Consider the following 14,109-nt stretch of genomic DNA (forward strand, 5'->3'; position numbering starts at 1 on the left):
GCAGTGGTGTTCTGAGCCCCATCTCAGTTCCTCCAGAGCTCTCTATGCTCGCTGCCCTGCTTGTTCATCCCTGTCAGACCCAGTGGGGTGCTCTGAGAGCCTGAGTGGAACATGTACAGCACATGGCTACCCCTCACAGTCCTGTCTGATAAGCAGAACAATATGGAATGTTTCCTGCCATCGGTGGGTCGCAGCTGGTGGATTGTTCCTTGGGAATGCAGGACGTATTTCTTCTGCTTTGTGAATTGTTTCTGAATGGATTGTGCTTTTCTGTGAATGCCATTATAAAAATGAGCGGTTTAGGAAAGCGCCCTTTGCTTAGCAAATGTCCTGTTTCACAACATACCTGGTGTTTTATCTTGCTGTCTGGATGGGGGCTAAGCAGCAAGCCACAGTCAGGCCAGGCACAGTGCTGGTTTGGGCACAGTCCCATTCTGTCTGTGGCCCTTCCAAGCACTTTCCCAGGGAACAGCTTGCAGGGGAAGGTGCTCTGTAGCCCTGGAAACATGGCTCCTCAAGCTGCATTCTGAGCTGTCAGTAAATAAACCATTGCCGGTGTGGCTGCACCTGTGAAGAGATCTGCTGGGAAGCCAGCATCACACTGGCTTCATCCACGGCATCTTAAATACTCAGACCCTTCACTCTCCTCCAGACATGAACAATATACTCAGCTGGAAGGCTGTTTCTACCTTCTGATGAACAGCGGAAGAAAGGATCGCAAGGCGACAAGTTAATCAGCCCTATAAAGTGTATTTATCTAGCCAGCCATGCCAGCTGCTGTGACATGCAAAGGCACACCAGGCCATAGATGCATTGGAATGAATTTCCAGCTGCAACCCCACTGCTTTTATTTTAACTCTTTTGGTTCAGCTCAAAGAAGCTTGGGACTGAAGTCTCTTTCAACAGCTTTGCTCTGTTGTTCTAATTCTCCTAGCATGGGTGTCTCTGTTATTTCATTTCCTTGTTTAGGCAGCCCCAAGTGTGCCTGATGAAGGCAAGCTGTGCTTCCTACAGCCACATGGCACTTGCACAGCTCCCTGCTCTCTCCCACCTGTCTTGGGGAGGGCAGGCTGCCCTACTCCATTGTGCCCCTTGGAGCAAAGCAGGAGCAGCAGTGTGATCAGCAGTGGGCTCAGTGCAGGAGGGCAAGAAATTCTGTCTGCTGAAAATTATTCTGCATAATGGCCCAAATATTTTGTTGTCTTTTACCCCAGTGGCTCCACTGTCAAAGGCATTAATCTGGATGTACCCTGGGGCAGTGGAGAAGCTAGCTTCATTTTTGTTGTAGTTTTGCCGTGTAATTTACATCTTGTGAGAGAACAGGATGGGCTTGTCATACAGATTTTAATTCTGAATCAGCCCCAATATCTGAGCCATCAATTTAAGTGAGAACAAAAGTGAGGGACAGATGACCTTTTAAAATCTTTTTTCAGCTTCATTTAGGCCTTTCATTGCAGCTGTCCTCCTGCTGCAGTCCCCTTCCTGAAGCCCCCTGCAGCCTATTATATTCATTCCTCTGTATACGCACACAAACAAGTCTGCGCGCTTCTGAAATAACAGCATGCAGGAGAGAGACTGCAGAAAGGGAAATCCCTGCAGGGGTTACAGAAACACACATGGCAGCAGATGAGACATCAGCTCCCAGCCAGCAGGATGGTCATGCCTGCAGAGCTGCCCTCATGGGCTGCACCCCTCCAGTGTCACTCCAGCCCCAGGTCCTACCACTGGGGCGTGTGCAATGAATGAGCTGCCCAGACCGGCAGTGGTGAAGTTGTGCTTTGGCAAAGAGTACATCTGTCCTGGTGCAGAAGGATGGGAAGTCTAGAATCACTGCAGATGCTCAGAATACACCCTCTAATCTCTCTTTTTTTTCCTTCCTTTATCTGTGACAGAAGAAAATAGACTGCCCACAGATTGTACCAGCCCCGCTGGACCCAATGCCCACAGGAATGTCACGAGACATCACGATCACACTGGCCAATGCAATCTTCTCTGAGGTAGGTGAGATTCTAGAAGGAACAGTAAGCCAAACTGGCTATGTAATCTGGGGTGGGATCAACTGCAGGGTGTCTGAGTGCAGGCTGGGTTCTGCCCCAGGCCCACTTGTTAGTTTCTGGCAGTCACAGCAGAGCCATTTTTTGTGTGTGAAAACATCCTTTCTGTAAAGTTTTCTAGCATGCAAATTGTAACAGGGCAAAAAATGGGAGTGGATATCCAGTGCTGCTTTCTGAGATGTTCATACCACAAGGATTCAGAGTAATTTGGGCTAGGAAAGCTGAGCACTGGGAAAAAAAAAAAGCTTGTGACTGAGCTCTGGTATTTGTAGAAGAGCGCTCTGTCATTTTGGGTCAAGTCTTCAATAGGGCCCCTGGGGCTGGTTTGCAGCATGCACATGGAGGGTGCTCACATACCAGGCAGCCAGGGGACTCCTCTTCCTTGAGAAGAAGCCCTTTGAGAAAGGGTTTGGAAGGAGGGAAGGAGCTGTGTGACCCCACGAGCTCCCCTGGCCCAGCCCACACTGCTGCTTCCTGTGTGAGGTCCGGCCTTTGTGAGCACGGATGTGCTCCTCTGCAATCAGCAAAAAAGGGCAAGAAATCCTTCTTCCTCTGTGGATACTGGAGGTGGCTGGAGAGGAAGCCATACCACATGTAACGTGATAGGAAATGAAGTCATCAGGAAAGGGGCTGAGGCTCCTCCATCCCCAGGGGTGCTGCTTCCTTTTGCCACCATCTGAGGGGCCATCCTGGGGCACCACCAGGATTCCTTCCTGCCTGAGTGGGCTGGATTTGCTGCACAGTGAGGTTTCCCTTCCCCTCCATGTCAGGAGGCTGCTGATTTATTTCATCTCTATTATCAGATCTGTCCATTTTAAAGAGCAGTTAGGCCTCAGTAGAAGCAGAGCAGCGGCCTGCTTGGAGATAGGAGTTTTACCTGATGGATTGGGCACAACAGTAATGGCAATCATCCCTCATGTTATTGGTAAAGCAGCATCGAAAATCTGCCTTTGAACATCCTCCCAGCTAGAATTAGAGATTCCCAGCTTGAATTAGAGATCTACTTGGTGCAGCTGCTGGGAGCTGAAGAAAGGTGGCTTTGAGCCCAGGTCCCTTCCAGTGTCTGGGCTGGTGCAGGTGTGCCTGCAGGGGACGCACTGACCCTCGGTGTGTGACAGGCCAAGCTCTGAGCCGTGTCACAGGGCTGCCCCATGCCAGCATGCTTGCAATAGCACACATGCAGGAGCCAGGCAGTCTGTCACCACACTAACAGAGTGGGATTAACCAGGAGCAGAGCCCAGCCCTAATGACAGTGTTGGCCTATAATTTCTCTGACCCTTGTGCAGCCCAGGCACTTATGGCAGAAGCTGAGGAAGTCACAGCACTTGTTGCATCCACTGATGGTGGTGCAGAACTGCAGAACGCACTTGCTGTAGTCCTTCAGTTGTTGTCTTTCCTTCCTCAGGAGACAACCCTAGAGTGCCACTTTGGGATGGATAGGACGTTTGAAGCCCGCTGGGTGAACTCCTCTGCTGTGGAATGTGTCCGTGTGTTGGTGAGTTGGGGTGTGGCCATGAGCCCCCAGTGCTGTAGGGCCGGGCCAGAGCTGGGCGATCATCCCCTGAACCTCCCATAGGGTGATTGAAACCCTCTCTCCTCCTCCAGCTCCACACCATCAGCTGGAGCATGAAGCAGGTTAGTGCCCCAGGCAGGGGCTTGCTGCCTGCTGCTGGCTCAGCCCTGCTCAGCTGGGGCTTTGGGAAGGACCTGTCTGGTTCATCTTGTTAAATGGAAAAGCTCAGCAACACAGACAATTCTGGCTATCTTCCAGCTTTGCTAATTCAGACTCTTTACTTTTGAAATAGGATTTGGTCTAAGAAAATACTCAGAAACACACCGAAGAGTGGTGTGCAGTTTCTGCAGGACAAAGTGTTTTTCTGAAATGCAGCAAATATTTGGGCTCCTGCCAGTGGGAATACTAAGAGGCCAGAGAGGAGCACTTTCCGTTCTTATCACCTGCAAACCCCGTATTGGCCCAGCACTGAACATGTGCAGACTGGCCAGGCTGTTAATTGTCCTGTCTGTTTCTACTGGAAGTGCCATCAAAGCAGAGCTCAGCTCTCATCGCAGTGTGTGCTGTGCTTGTTTGCCTTTTGTTGAGACCAACATAATGACTGAAAGAGAAAATACCCGTCCCCTTCTTTCCTTCTGCTACCAATGAGATCATGCTGTTCTGAGAAGCAGTGCTAACTGAGCAGTGTTAGTCAGTGCAGTGTGCGCATGTAACCTTGTGTTTTACTGAATGTCCTTAGCTTTTGTTCATCGGTGTTTTCCTGCAGCTCCACACGTCAGAAAAAAGCCATCTCTTCCCAATAAACCTTCAGCTGAAGGACAGACCAGACAGATTTATCGACAGTCCAGAGATGATGACAGGTTTGAGTTGAAAATATCTTTGTTCTATTCCTGTCTGGTCAGTGTGAATGATCCTGAAATCCCGAAAAAGTTTATGGCCTCAGGAGAGATATGGCTCAGGTGGGCACAATCCTTCTCTTTCTTTCCAGTGCATGCACAAAGCGTATTTACCCAGACTTGTCTGTGTGCAGATGTGTGCACAGAAACCAGAACACTCACTTTACACCCAGGCAAACCCAATGCCTGTCCTTGAGTGCGTTGATGGCCTCCTGCAGTGTGTGGGATGGAGCGTGTGGGGGCTCAGATGCAGGGTCAGGGGAGTCCCAGGTCAGCAGAAGAATGTGTCCTGAGCAGATAAGGGATGGGGAAGGGCCCCATCATTGCCCAGGACTGCGGCATCAAAGTTCAGCAAGCTGTAAAAATTGAGCCTTTTTTCTCTTCCTGTACTGACAAAGAATGAAATGTGTAGATGCATTTCACCCGTCCTGCTCTCTGTCTCTGGGAAGAATGCTTGGATTCCTAAAAAAGCCCTTGCTATAGCAGCAACTGGAAGGCAAAAAGTCAGATGAGAAATGCACCCAAAACAAGGCATTTAGATAGTATGAGCCCAGCCCAGCCAGCAGCACCAGAGCTTGCTCAACAGCCTCTGCTCCCTGTCTGGCCAGAGCCCCACTGCTACACCTGGCTGTATGCTATTGCTGTGTGCAGCATCTTTGGGACCCTTTCCATCTCACTAGTGTTAGCAGTTCCATAGAAGGTATTGATCTGTACTAGATATAAAGGAGAACTATGTCCTTAAGTATGACATTGTCTTTGGAGGGTGGCTGTAGTATGTCAAGTGACATTGGCACTATCAGTCAGTGACCACAGATAAAAAGGTTTCCCCTTAGTAAATCCCAGTGTATAAAGGAGATGTATCTTCCAAAGGTTTTAAACTATCTACATAAGCATGAGCCATGTTTTCCTAGCAGAAAGTGTCTTTTTTTTTTTTTTTTATTTCTTTGTTTATTTATTTATTTTTATTATTTTTATTTTTTTGAGATACAGAGGGGTAAGAGATTTGATATGGAGAAGAAGGAGGTTTGAGCTAAGATCATTTTGATTTGCAGAGGACTGTTAATTCCATGCGTGTTGGAATCAGGAAGGCAGTGCAGAGAGAGGAATCCACATCTCTTCCTGCAGAAGGGGTTGGTTTTTGTGGCCTGTGCTGACATCAGTTTGAATTTGCCAGAGTATTTGGAGTCCCATGGGACTGCTGTAGTTTCCTGGCTCCTCCTCGCCTTGAGCAGACTGATGCAGCTGAATTGGGGGACACTTGCAAACAGAGATGAAGACTTATAAGTGTGTCTTTTATACTGAATTTAATGGAGTTTTACTGTTGTTTTCTGGTGTTTCCTGATATTTATTAGCCTTTATTGTAAGCTGTGTTTTGGTGGCTCACTGAAAGAATTCTAGCTGGCTGTTGTTGGGTGGAAGGCCAACCAGTGTAACTCGCTGGTAGGCATAAACCAAAAGGAGATAAGCTCAGCTTTTTGTGGAAAATGGGAGATCCTTGGTGCCAGTGGTGTTTCACTGGGATAAGCAGCAGCAGACTGATGAGGGCTGAGAGACTCATTAGTTGTTTATGAAGCACTGAGATCCTCCTGTGAGTGTAAGTTTCACACAAGTGCTGCTTTATTTTATGTTTTCCTTCAAACTTTCCTCTGGGAAAAAGGGTGTGAAAGCATCGTTTCCTGAATGTTTCTGGCTGCTTATCGCAGCGGATGCCCACAATCCAGTGGTAGAAGGCTCTGGGCTGGAAAGGAAACATAACCTATGGCACTAGCTAATGATGAGGTGAAAGTCATGTAGGAAAACGATTTGAAAGCTGAGCAGATCTGAAGGGAGAAATTGGTGAAGGGAATCTGTGATCACTGAGCGGAAAGTGAATGTAAACATTGTAAAAAGCATTATAACAATCACATTTTTGTCCCCGAGTGTGGAAGCAATGTGATTGCTGTGCTACATGATGGGGCCAGCCATACCAACCAGCTTCCCGTGTGGATGTGGAGAATTAGAAATGTGTAGCATAAATTGACGAAAGGTTCCAAGTTTGAGTGTTTGTTTTTCATGGGGAGGAGAACAGGAAAAGAAAGTGCTTAATTATATTGTGGTGATAACAACCACCCAGTCCTTCTGGGAATTCTGCAGGTTGGCAGCCAAACACCACTTTGTCTTTGCTGTGTCTACAGGCACTTCTGCTGTTCAGCTTAATAAAGCTGTGGGGGCTTTCGTTACTGCCTAAAGCTAAGCTAAGCTATGAAATCCTCAGGGCCAGAAGCTCACATTTTCTGTTGTCTCTTGTGGTGTAGTGGAGGTGTACAACTGCGCGACAGGAAGTGCTGACTGCTCCCAGTGCCTGGGCAGGGATGACCTGGGACATCGGTGTGTCTGGAGTGAGAGCAGCTCCAGCTGCAGGCTGAGCACCGAGTCTCTCCTGCCCTCAGATGTGTGTCCAGCTCCTGAGATTAAGAAGGTGAGACTCGGAGGCACTGCAGAGGGTGTTCAGGGCAGGGAAGGTGCTGGCTGTGCTGTCCCTGGCTGGGGTCTGTGCTGTAGACCTTATATAAGGCAGGGTCAAGACCAGTGCTGAATTATTCACTGAGCTTCTATGTTGTCAAGTCACCTGAAAATAGAAAACCTCATTCCAAAATCATCTTGCTAGTGACAAGATTCAGCCTTCTTCACAATAGCAGGAAAAATGGAAGCACCATCAAAATGTACTAGGGGTGTTGGGGCTGGTAAAGCAAGAAGGATTTGTAGGATCAGCTGAAGGATTCTTATCAGAAATGGCATTTAATGGAGCACAGCTGAAAGATGAATGTGACCTCTATCTCCAGACACATGCTCTGCAGTTTTTCTGGGATTAATAGTGGTGGAGAGGCCTTTGGCATTGTGCATTTTGAAACAGAATTTATTTAAATTGCAGTTGAATTAATGTTTGGGAAGATATTTGGATAGAGGGTTCTGCTTAGAGAGATGGTGTGAGCTAAAAAAAAATTCTCCCTAATGAGTAGAAAAGAAACTAAATGGAGCAGATCTTAAAACAAGCTCACTAGGAAAGGAGAGGAGGCTTGAGAGGGAAAACAGCTAATGTGGCCATTATAATACAGGGTTTCTGTTCTTGGGAGGCATGTGGTGATAGCTGCTCAACTTCCACGTGCCGTAATGCTGCACAGAGGGACTCCAGGCCCAAGATGTTCCGTTTTTTCTTCTTTTTGTCATGAAAGACTCACCTGTGTATAAAAATGCAGTAGCAGGACTGTCTGTTCCCAGCACAGTAGCCCTCTTCTAGGTTTCCATGTCTCCAGGTTTTTCTCAATCCTTCCTCCACATGGAGAGAAGGGATGATTTTTCACCCTAGATGTGTTTGCAGCTGGAGTAACCCCTAGCCAAGTCCCAGTACCACAACTGCCCAGAAGCATGACACTTTCTTGTTTGCAAAGCTGCAGTGTGGGCAGTGTAGTGGTGGCACTGCAGAGAGCTGAAGCGCGAGCAGTGAGTTGGCCATCTTCACCAAGACCAAGGGGATACAGACACAGGCATGGGGACAGCTCAGGGACCAAAGTGAGGAGCTGTGGGGGGTTCCCTCCATCTTATCCCTTGGTGCCACAGATCGAACCACTGCGTGGGCCACTGGAGGGGGGCACTCTGCTGACCATCCGAGGGAAGAACCTGGGCCGCCGCTTCAGTGACATCCAGGGGGCCATCAGGATAGGGAGCGTGCCCTGCGTGCCACTACCCAACAGATACATCGTCTCCGAGACGTGAGTGCCAGGGAGGGGATGAGATGGGATGGGTGTGATGGGCGGTTTGGCCTCAGTGGCCCTTGGGGTGGCTGGGGAGTGGGATGGCTGGGCTGGGAGCAGTGCCCAGCACTGCAGGAAGAGCCACGGCTCTGCCCGGTGCTGCACAAACCTTCTGGCCTGCAGGATTGTGTGCCAGACTGGGATGGCTCAGGAGGTGTTTGCTGATGTGGTAACAGTTAACGTCAGCCGGGAAGGGAAGTCTCGGGAGCGGTACTCCTATGTGGTAAGTAACTGCCTTGTGGAGGCTTCTTTGGTGACTCTCATGCTTACGTTCCTCATACCCCTTAAAACAAACCTTGACCTTTCAATCCCCCAGCTGCCTATGTTCTATGGCAAAACTTGACAGAGACCATGAAGAGCAGCCGACGTGTTTTCTTATCTATAGTTACCCAAACAACATCAGCAAACCCAGGCTTGAGAGTGAGAAGCAGGACTGCAGCCAAGGTGTCAGTTTTGCATCAAGAAATCTGGCTTCCAGTCTCAACTCTTGAGATGGTTCCTCACTTGCCCTACTTGTATCTGTGTTTCTTCAGCTATATAAAAGGAGTTCATTTTTCTTCCTTTTCTTTTACGAAAGGGCTGTTGCAACCTGTGAGACTTTATATGAATTGCAAAGTCTCTTGCTATGTAAACTAGGTACCATGAATTGCTTAGAACTGATGTTTTTTGTTGCAGAGATTGTCTTAGTTTTTATGTGAGAATCCTGTGTAGGGATTAGACTGGGGCTAACCCTGTGTCATTATGAAAAGCCCTTTATGGATTTGTACAGCGCCATTGCACAGAGATGACTTTCATCTCTATAAACCTAAAATTTCTTTCTCTTTCTTACAAGCACCCTCATCTCTGGCTAGATGCTATTCATTGGAAGCCCCATGCATCCAGGGCAAACACAACAGGATGGGTGCCAGGAGCATGCTGTTTACTTGGAGTCTGTGCTTATGCTTGTTGTTTTTGCTGGGGAAAAATAGACTATACTTCAGTCTAGTGGCTCGAGGGAAGACTTGAACCCCAGGAAATAGCATTTGATTCTTGGTAGCTCTTGTGAGGAATTTAGGACAGGATTGTAGAGCATCATCCCTCAAGCTTATAACTGGTGATGTGTTCAGTGCTCAGGTTGGCACAGACTGGCAGCAGCCATCAGGGAGAGTGCTGGGGAGGGGAAGGTGTAGCCAGAGCTGGCTCAGTGCTTGTTTATGGAGGGCAACTGCTGTGGAACCCACTCCCACAGTTTCCAGAAATTCCTGCTCACATCCACATCTAGGAGATCGTGCAGTGCGGTACAAATGGGGTGCCCCCCTGTAAGTAACCCGGGGCTTGGGTTTTCTAGGGCCTGAGTCATCAGGATGTGTGTTTTGCCTCTAGCAAAGGCATCCCATCACCTGCTGCAGCACCAATTGTTTTGTTGACAAAGCGAGAAGGACTTAAAGAGTGGAAAAAACTAAGCAGCTTCTTAGTGTGCAAGGAAAAGCTCTCTCAGGAAACATCTGTAAAAGCACCAAATAAAGTAAGAAAAGCAACAGCCAGTCTGTGAACTTGAGCCCAGTCAGATCCCGGCAGGCTGGTAGTGAGGACTGCTCCTCCTGGGGAGCAGGGACAGGAGGTGTCTTTGCAACACAGAGCAGCAGAAAGCTGTCCTGTGTCTGTGTGCCTCAGCCTGGTCAGCCTTTTTCTCAGAGAAGTTTGGACAGATGCCCTGCTCTGTGTGCATATAGACTGCACCATGCAAAGCTGTGGTCACTAAGATCTGAGCCAGAGCAGTAATATCAGTTTACCTAAAAAAAGACTGCAGGACTGCTAGAACAGCTTTTCCAAAGAAGCACTGGTCCTTCGTAAAATACCAGATATTCTTTGACCTTGGTATTGATGCTGTGTCCTTCGGAGTCACTGTTAAGATGTGTATAAGAGAGTTTGGCTGTAACTCTGAGGAGGAGGAGGGAGAAATGTGTTCCAGACTTTTCCAGGGCATTATAGTGGGCTTCGGATTACCTGAATTTGCCCAATGAGCTGAATATGGAAAGGTTGCAATGGAAGCAAGTGGTGCTGGCAGCGTATCAGGAGCAGCAGCCACTGGCTGTTGCTGAGGAAAAGAACTGGAGGGCTTTGGGGAGCAGGAATAATCCTCTCAGTTGTAGCTGCACATTTGAGTGCATAGGTTTGGGGCCAAGGGCAGGAGACAGCTGCCTACAGACACTCAGATTTATTAACAAAATGAATCTCATGGAAATGGGAATGAGAATGATCAGAAACAACAGAGGAAATGTCTGGAGAGGGATGGAAGCAGTGTGAGTGTGAGTGTAAGACAAGGGCAAGGATAGCTATTAATAATCGTGTTTGTGCAGCTGAGACCGATAGGGAAGGAGATGAGCGCCAGGCAGACGCAGCCGCGCACCCACGTGTGCTGCAGCCGCCTCCGGGCAGGCGAGGTGAGGCGGATCGGTGAGCACTGCGCAGCGCTGAGCTCCGGTGCTTAAGGGGTCTGGGAGTGTTCGACAGTGGATTACCAGGCCGTTTATGCAGGGTTCTTGAAGTAATTACTTGCTGTGCCCTCGGTGTCCTATCCGAGCCCCAGCAGGAAGGTTGCACAGATGACTTTCCTGGGGCAGTGCGGTGACATGCAGGCTCAGTGCTGCCATTAGTCATCAGAGCCTCAGATTCTTGAGTTGCAGGGAGATTTCCAGGAGCTGCAAATGCAGATAACAAACATGGTGATTTCTGCTGAATATGGTGAGAGGCAAAGTAACTTCCCCCTTAGTTTCTGTAGCCTCAAGAGACTGGGATTTGAAGTTTCCTTAAGAGAAGATTTGATATTCAGTTATCCTGAATCAGGTGGCTGTTTTCACACTTCCTCCAGGCCATCGTCCTGCAGGCCTTTAACATTGGCTTTGCACTGAGAAGCAGATGGATCTGAAGGGCAGAAATGGTGGGAGTTGCAATGAATGAGAAGTTTTCTTTCCTGATGGATCATGAGTTGCCTTCCAGCCCTGGATCCTACATTGGAATTCGCAAGAGAGTGGTGGTATGCTGGGCTCCAGTTTGAACTCATGTCATTTATTCCAGGAGCCTTGGGACTGTTGATTTTGTACAGATTTGCTCCTCAGTGCTTATACCTCTCTCCTTGTTCTGAAACCAAGCCAGCTAAAGCTTTTACTATGCTGCTGTTTGAGAGCCTGGCAAGGCTGGATACTTAAATTTACTGTAGCAGTTCCCATGTGCACTTTGCAGTGTCTAATTTACCCGGCTAGAAGACTATTGAGAACTGTCTCCTCTGTTTCTAGCTTCCCATGGTGCAGTCCATAGCTCCCCAGAATGGCCCGAAGGCTGGAGGGACCAGAGTGACCATCAGAGGCAGCTGGCTGGATGTGGGCTCTGAGCTCCGCGTCCTTGTCAACAGCTCCAAGCAGTGCACGGACCTCAGGTGGGAATGGGTCTGCCTGATGCTGAACTAGTGACAGTGACTGAGGTGCTGGAAAGATTATATCATCCCCAGTAGGTCAGGAAGAGCTAGATTTTGGGGGCGGAGCTCTGCATGATGCTGCTAGCATAGGATCCCTGCTCAGCCAAGGTCCTGTAGTTGCTGCAGCCCACTGGTTCCTGCATTGTCACTGGGAAGAAGTGTGGGCGTGCCCTTTTGCTGTTGACTATATGGGAAGGTAGTCTGGCAGCCTGGGATAATGTATACTCAGAATGGCATATGTGGATAATGTAGTTAATAAGTGTGCTACTTGAAACTCTTTCTTGCATGTCTCTTCTTTGGGGAGCTCAGCCCCCTGGTGCCCTGCCCCTGGCTCTTTGCAGCTCACCCTGCCTCTCCCTGTGCAGCCGCAATGACAGCACCATCACCTGCAGTATGCCATCCGCAGAGCTCACCACGGCCGTGCGCATCTGTGTCCAGTTCGAGAGCAGGTCTTGTGCCAGCTACGACATCACGTTCAAGTACGAGAAGAACCCAATAGTAACAGACATCAACCCAAAAAAGAGCCAAATTAGGTGAGATCCCCCTCTAACAGAAACTGCTGATTCTGACGGGATTTGTCCTTCCTTTTGTGGCTTCTGTTGACATTTTTGCAGAATGCATATGTGAATGTTACTCCCTCATCACAAAACTAATTGGAATGTCCTGGTGTAGCCACTTGCAGACAGTGTGAGCTCTCTGCTCTGAGACATCCAAGCACAGAGCAGCTCCCAGGCACATTGCATGCCCAAAGAACCAGCAGTATCAAAACATAACCAGGAGGTAGCATATGTTATCTGGGCCCCGCAGTGTGCTGCAGCAGCAGCATGACTTCCATTTCAGAGCAGGCTCATGATGTCTGCATCTGCCTGCATAGGAGGGGGTTGGCCCCAGGCTGGGAGGAGAGGATACAGAAGGGAGGAAGGACTTTCTGCTTGGTCTGGCCCATTGCCTTGCAGACACGTACAGAATAGGCATTGCGGGGCACTGTCTGGGTGATGCAGGGCAACCCTGCTCTGGAGCAGAAGAGGTCTCACACTAAGACTGGCTGTAGTTCCTCTCTGTAGTTTCCCACTGGACTTTGGTCAGCTGTGGTGTCTACACCTGGTATGTACTTTAGGGAGTTTCTGATGGAGGGATCAGTGAGACCCAAATATTTTTCTTGTCAATTAAACTTCTGGAGTATTCTATAGTAGAGTAGTCTGTGATTTGTTATTTCAGTATTCAGTGTACCCCAAGGCCACTATATTTCATTTTTAAAGTGTGTTGCTTTTAATTTCACATCTGTTCATGGAGCAGTCTGGCATCTGTTCCTTTGGTGAAATCCACCTTCCTCAGCTGCAGAGCCTGGCAAACCTGGCTGACAAGGATATCTGAGGAACAGCCAGTGCCCCCAGGGCAGCAGTGAAAGCAGCACGCTCAGGGCATGCAGCAGGCTTTGACGCACTGCTCCCCTTGGAGCAGAGCTGTGTCTCTGCGTTCCCAAACACAGAGCCAAAGATGCAGCCTGTGGGAAAGCTAATAACAAGGCACAGCAGTGACTCAGCCAACCTCAGCTCCCAGCCAGCTTGTGAACTATGCTGAGTGGCAAGAGCAGTATCTAAACACAGAGGCAGTGAAAGAATGTCACTGCCCATAGTCACAAGGGAAACCACCGGGGTATTTCTGCATCACCTTAGTCTGCTTTCTCAATGTATACATCAGTCTCCACATTTCAGACCACTGAGAGACAGCAGCCTCTCCTCAGACTGCTTGGTCACTTGTGTATTCTGACTGCTGTAGTGTTGTGGGGTGTTGGCCATGAAGTGTCAGTAAGCTGTGCAAAGATTCAGCTGGATCTGATTTATCTTGGAGCATTGCTGAAATGATCAGTGTAAGTAAAGTTTAAAGCAGAATGGGAGTTGTGAACTATTTTGTAGCCATGACAGGCACTTAGTTAGAGACTTGGATTTACAGTGTTGTACCTACAGCACTGTAAAAGATTTCTTAAGGCCCTGGACCCAAACTCACTGAACATATTGTGGTCTTGAGATAATAGGGTTTGTGAATCCTGGCTATTCCCTGATGGATACTCCAAACTTTGGGTATGATATGGAGGAAGGGAAAAATTCAGGGGATAGCTTCTGCTGTTCAGAGCAGAAGAGCTGATGCACATTCTCCAGCCCTTGTTTTTCCTGGGAGTCTTGTGTACATCAGGGCCCTTTTGTTACTGTCACTAATTAGCTACACATTGAGGCCCAAATTTCACATTCCACAGGCAGCAGAGCTGAAACACAGAACAATTTTGAAGTTTTGATCTAAATCTGAAGAGGGTGGGAGATGCAGGGTCCATGTCAACCTCACAAGGAGTGTCTTCACTCCCCAGGAGGAGTTCTCTGTGGGGTAGGAAAAGAGAATATCCACT

General features: G+C 48.6%; 1 protein-coding gene across 2 annotated transcripts in view; it reads left to right on the forward strand.

The window, feature by feature from the left end:
• Positions 1-14,109, forward strand: part of PLXND1 (plexin D1) — a 64,384-nt gene that overhangs the window by 21,297 nt on the left and 28,978 nt on the right. The window contains exons 9-16 of one of the 2 annotated variants that reach the window (XM_072347113.1): positions 1,893-1,997; positions 3,460-3,549; positions 4,334-4,427; positions 6,758-6,921; positions 8,061-8,212; positions 8,378-8,477; positions 11,530-11,669; positions 12,050-12,241. In XM_072347113.1, the coding sequence (XP_072203214.1) occupies positions 1,893-1,997; positions 3,460-3,549; positions 4,334-4,427; positions 6,758-6,921; positions 8,061-8,212; positions 8,378-8,477; positions 11,530-11,669; positions 12,050-12,241 (1,037 nt within the window). The remainder of the gene's footprint in view (positions 1-1,892; positions 1,998-3,459; positions 3,550-4,333; positions 4,428-6,757; positions 6,922-8,060; positions 8,213-8,377; positions 8,478-11,529; positions 11,670-12,049; positions 12,242-14,109) is intronic. The other variant, XM_072347114.1, reaches the window with a different exon arrangement.

Source organism: Excalfactoria chinensis, chromosome 12 (genome assembly GCF_039878825.1).
Source record: "Excalfactoria chinensis isolate bCotChi1 chromosome 12, bCotChi1.hap2, whole genome shotgun sequence".
NCBI classification, from domain to species: domain Eukaryota; kingdom Metazoa; phylum Chordata; class Aves; order Galliformes; family Phasianidae; genus Excalfactoria; species Excalfactoria chinensis.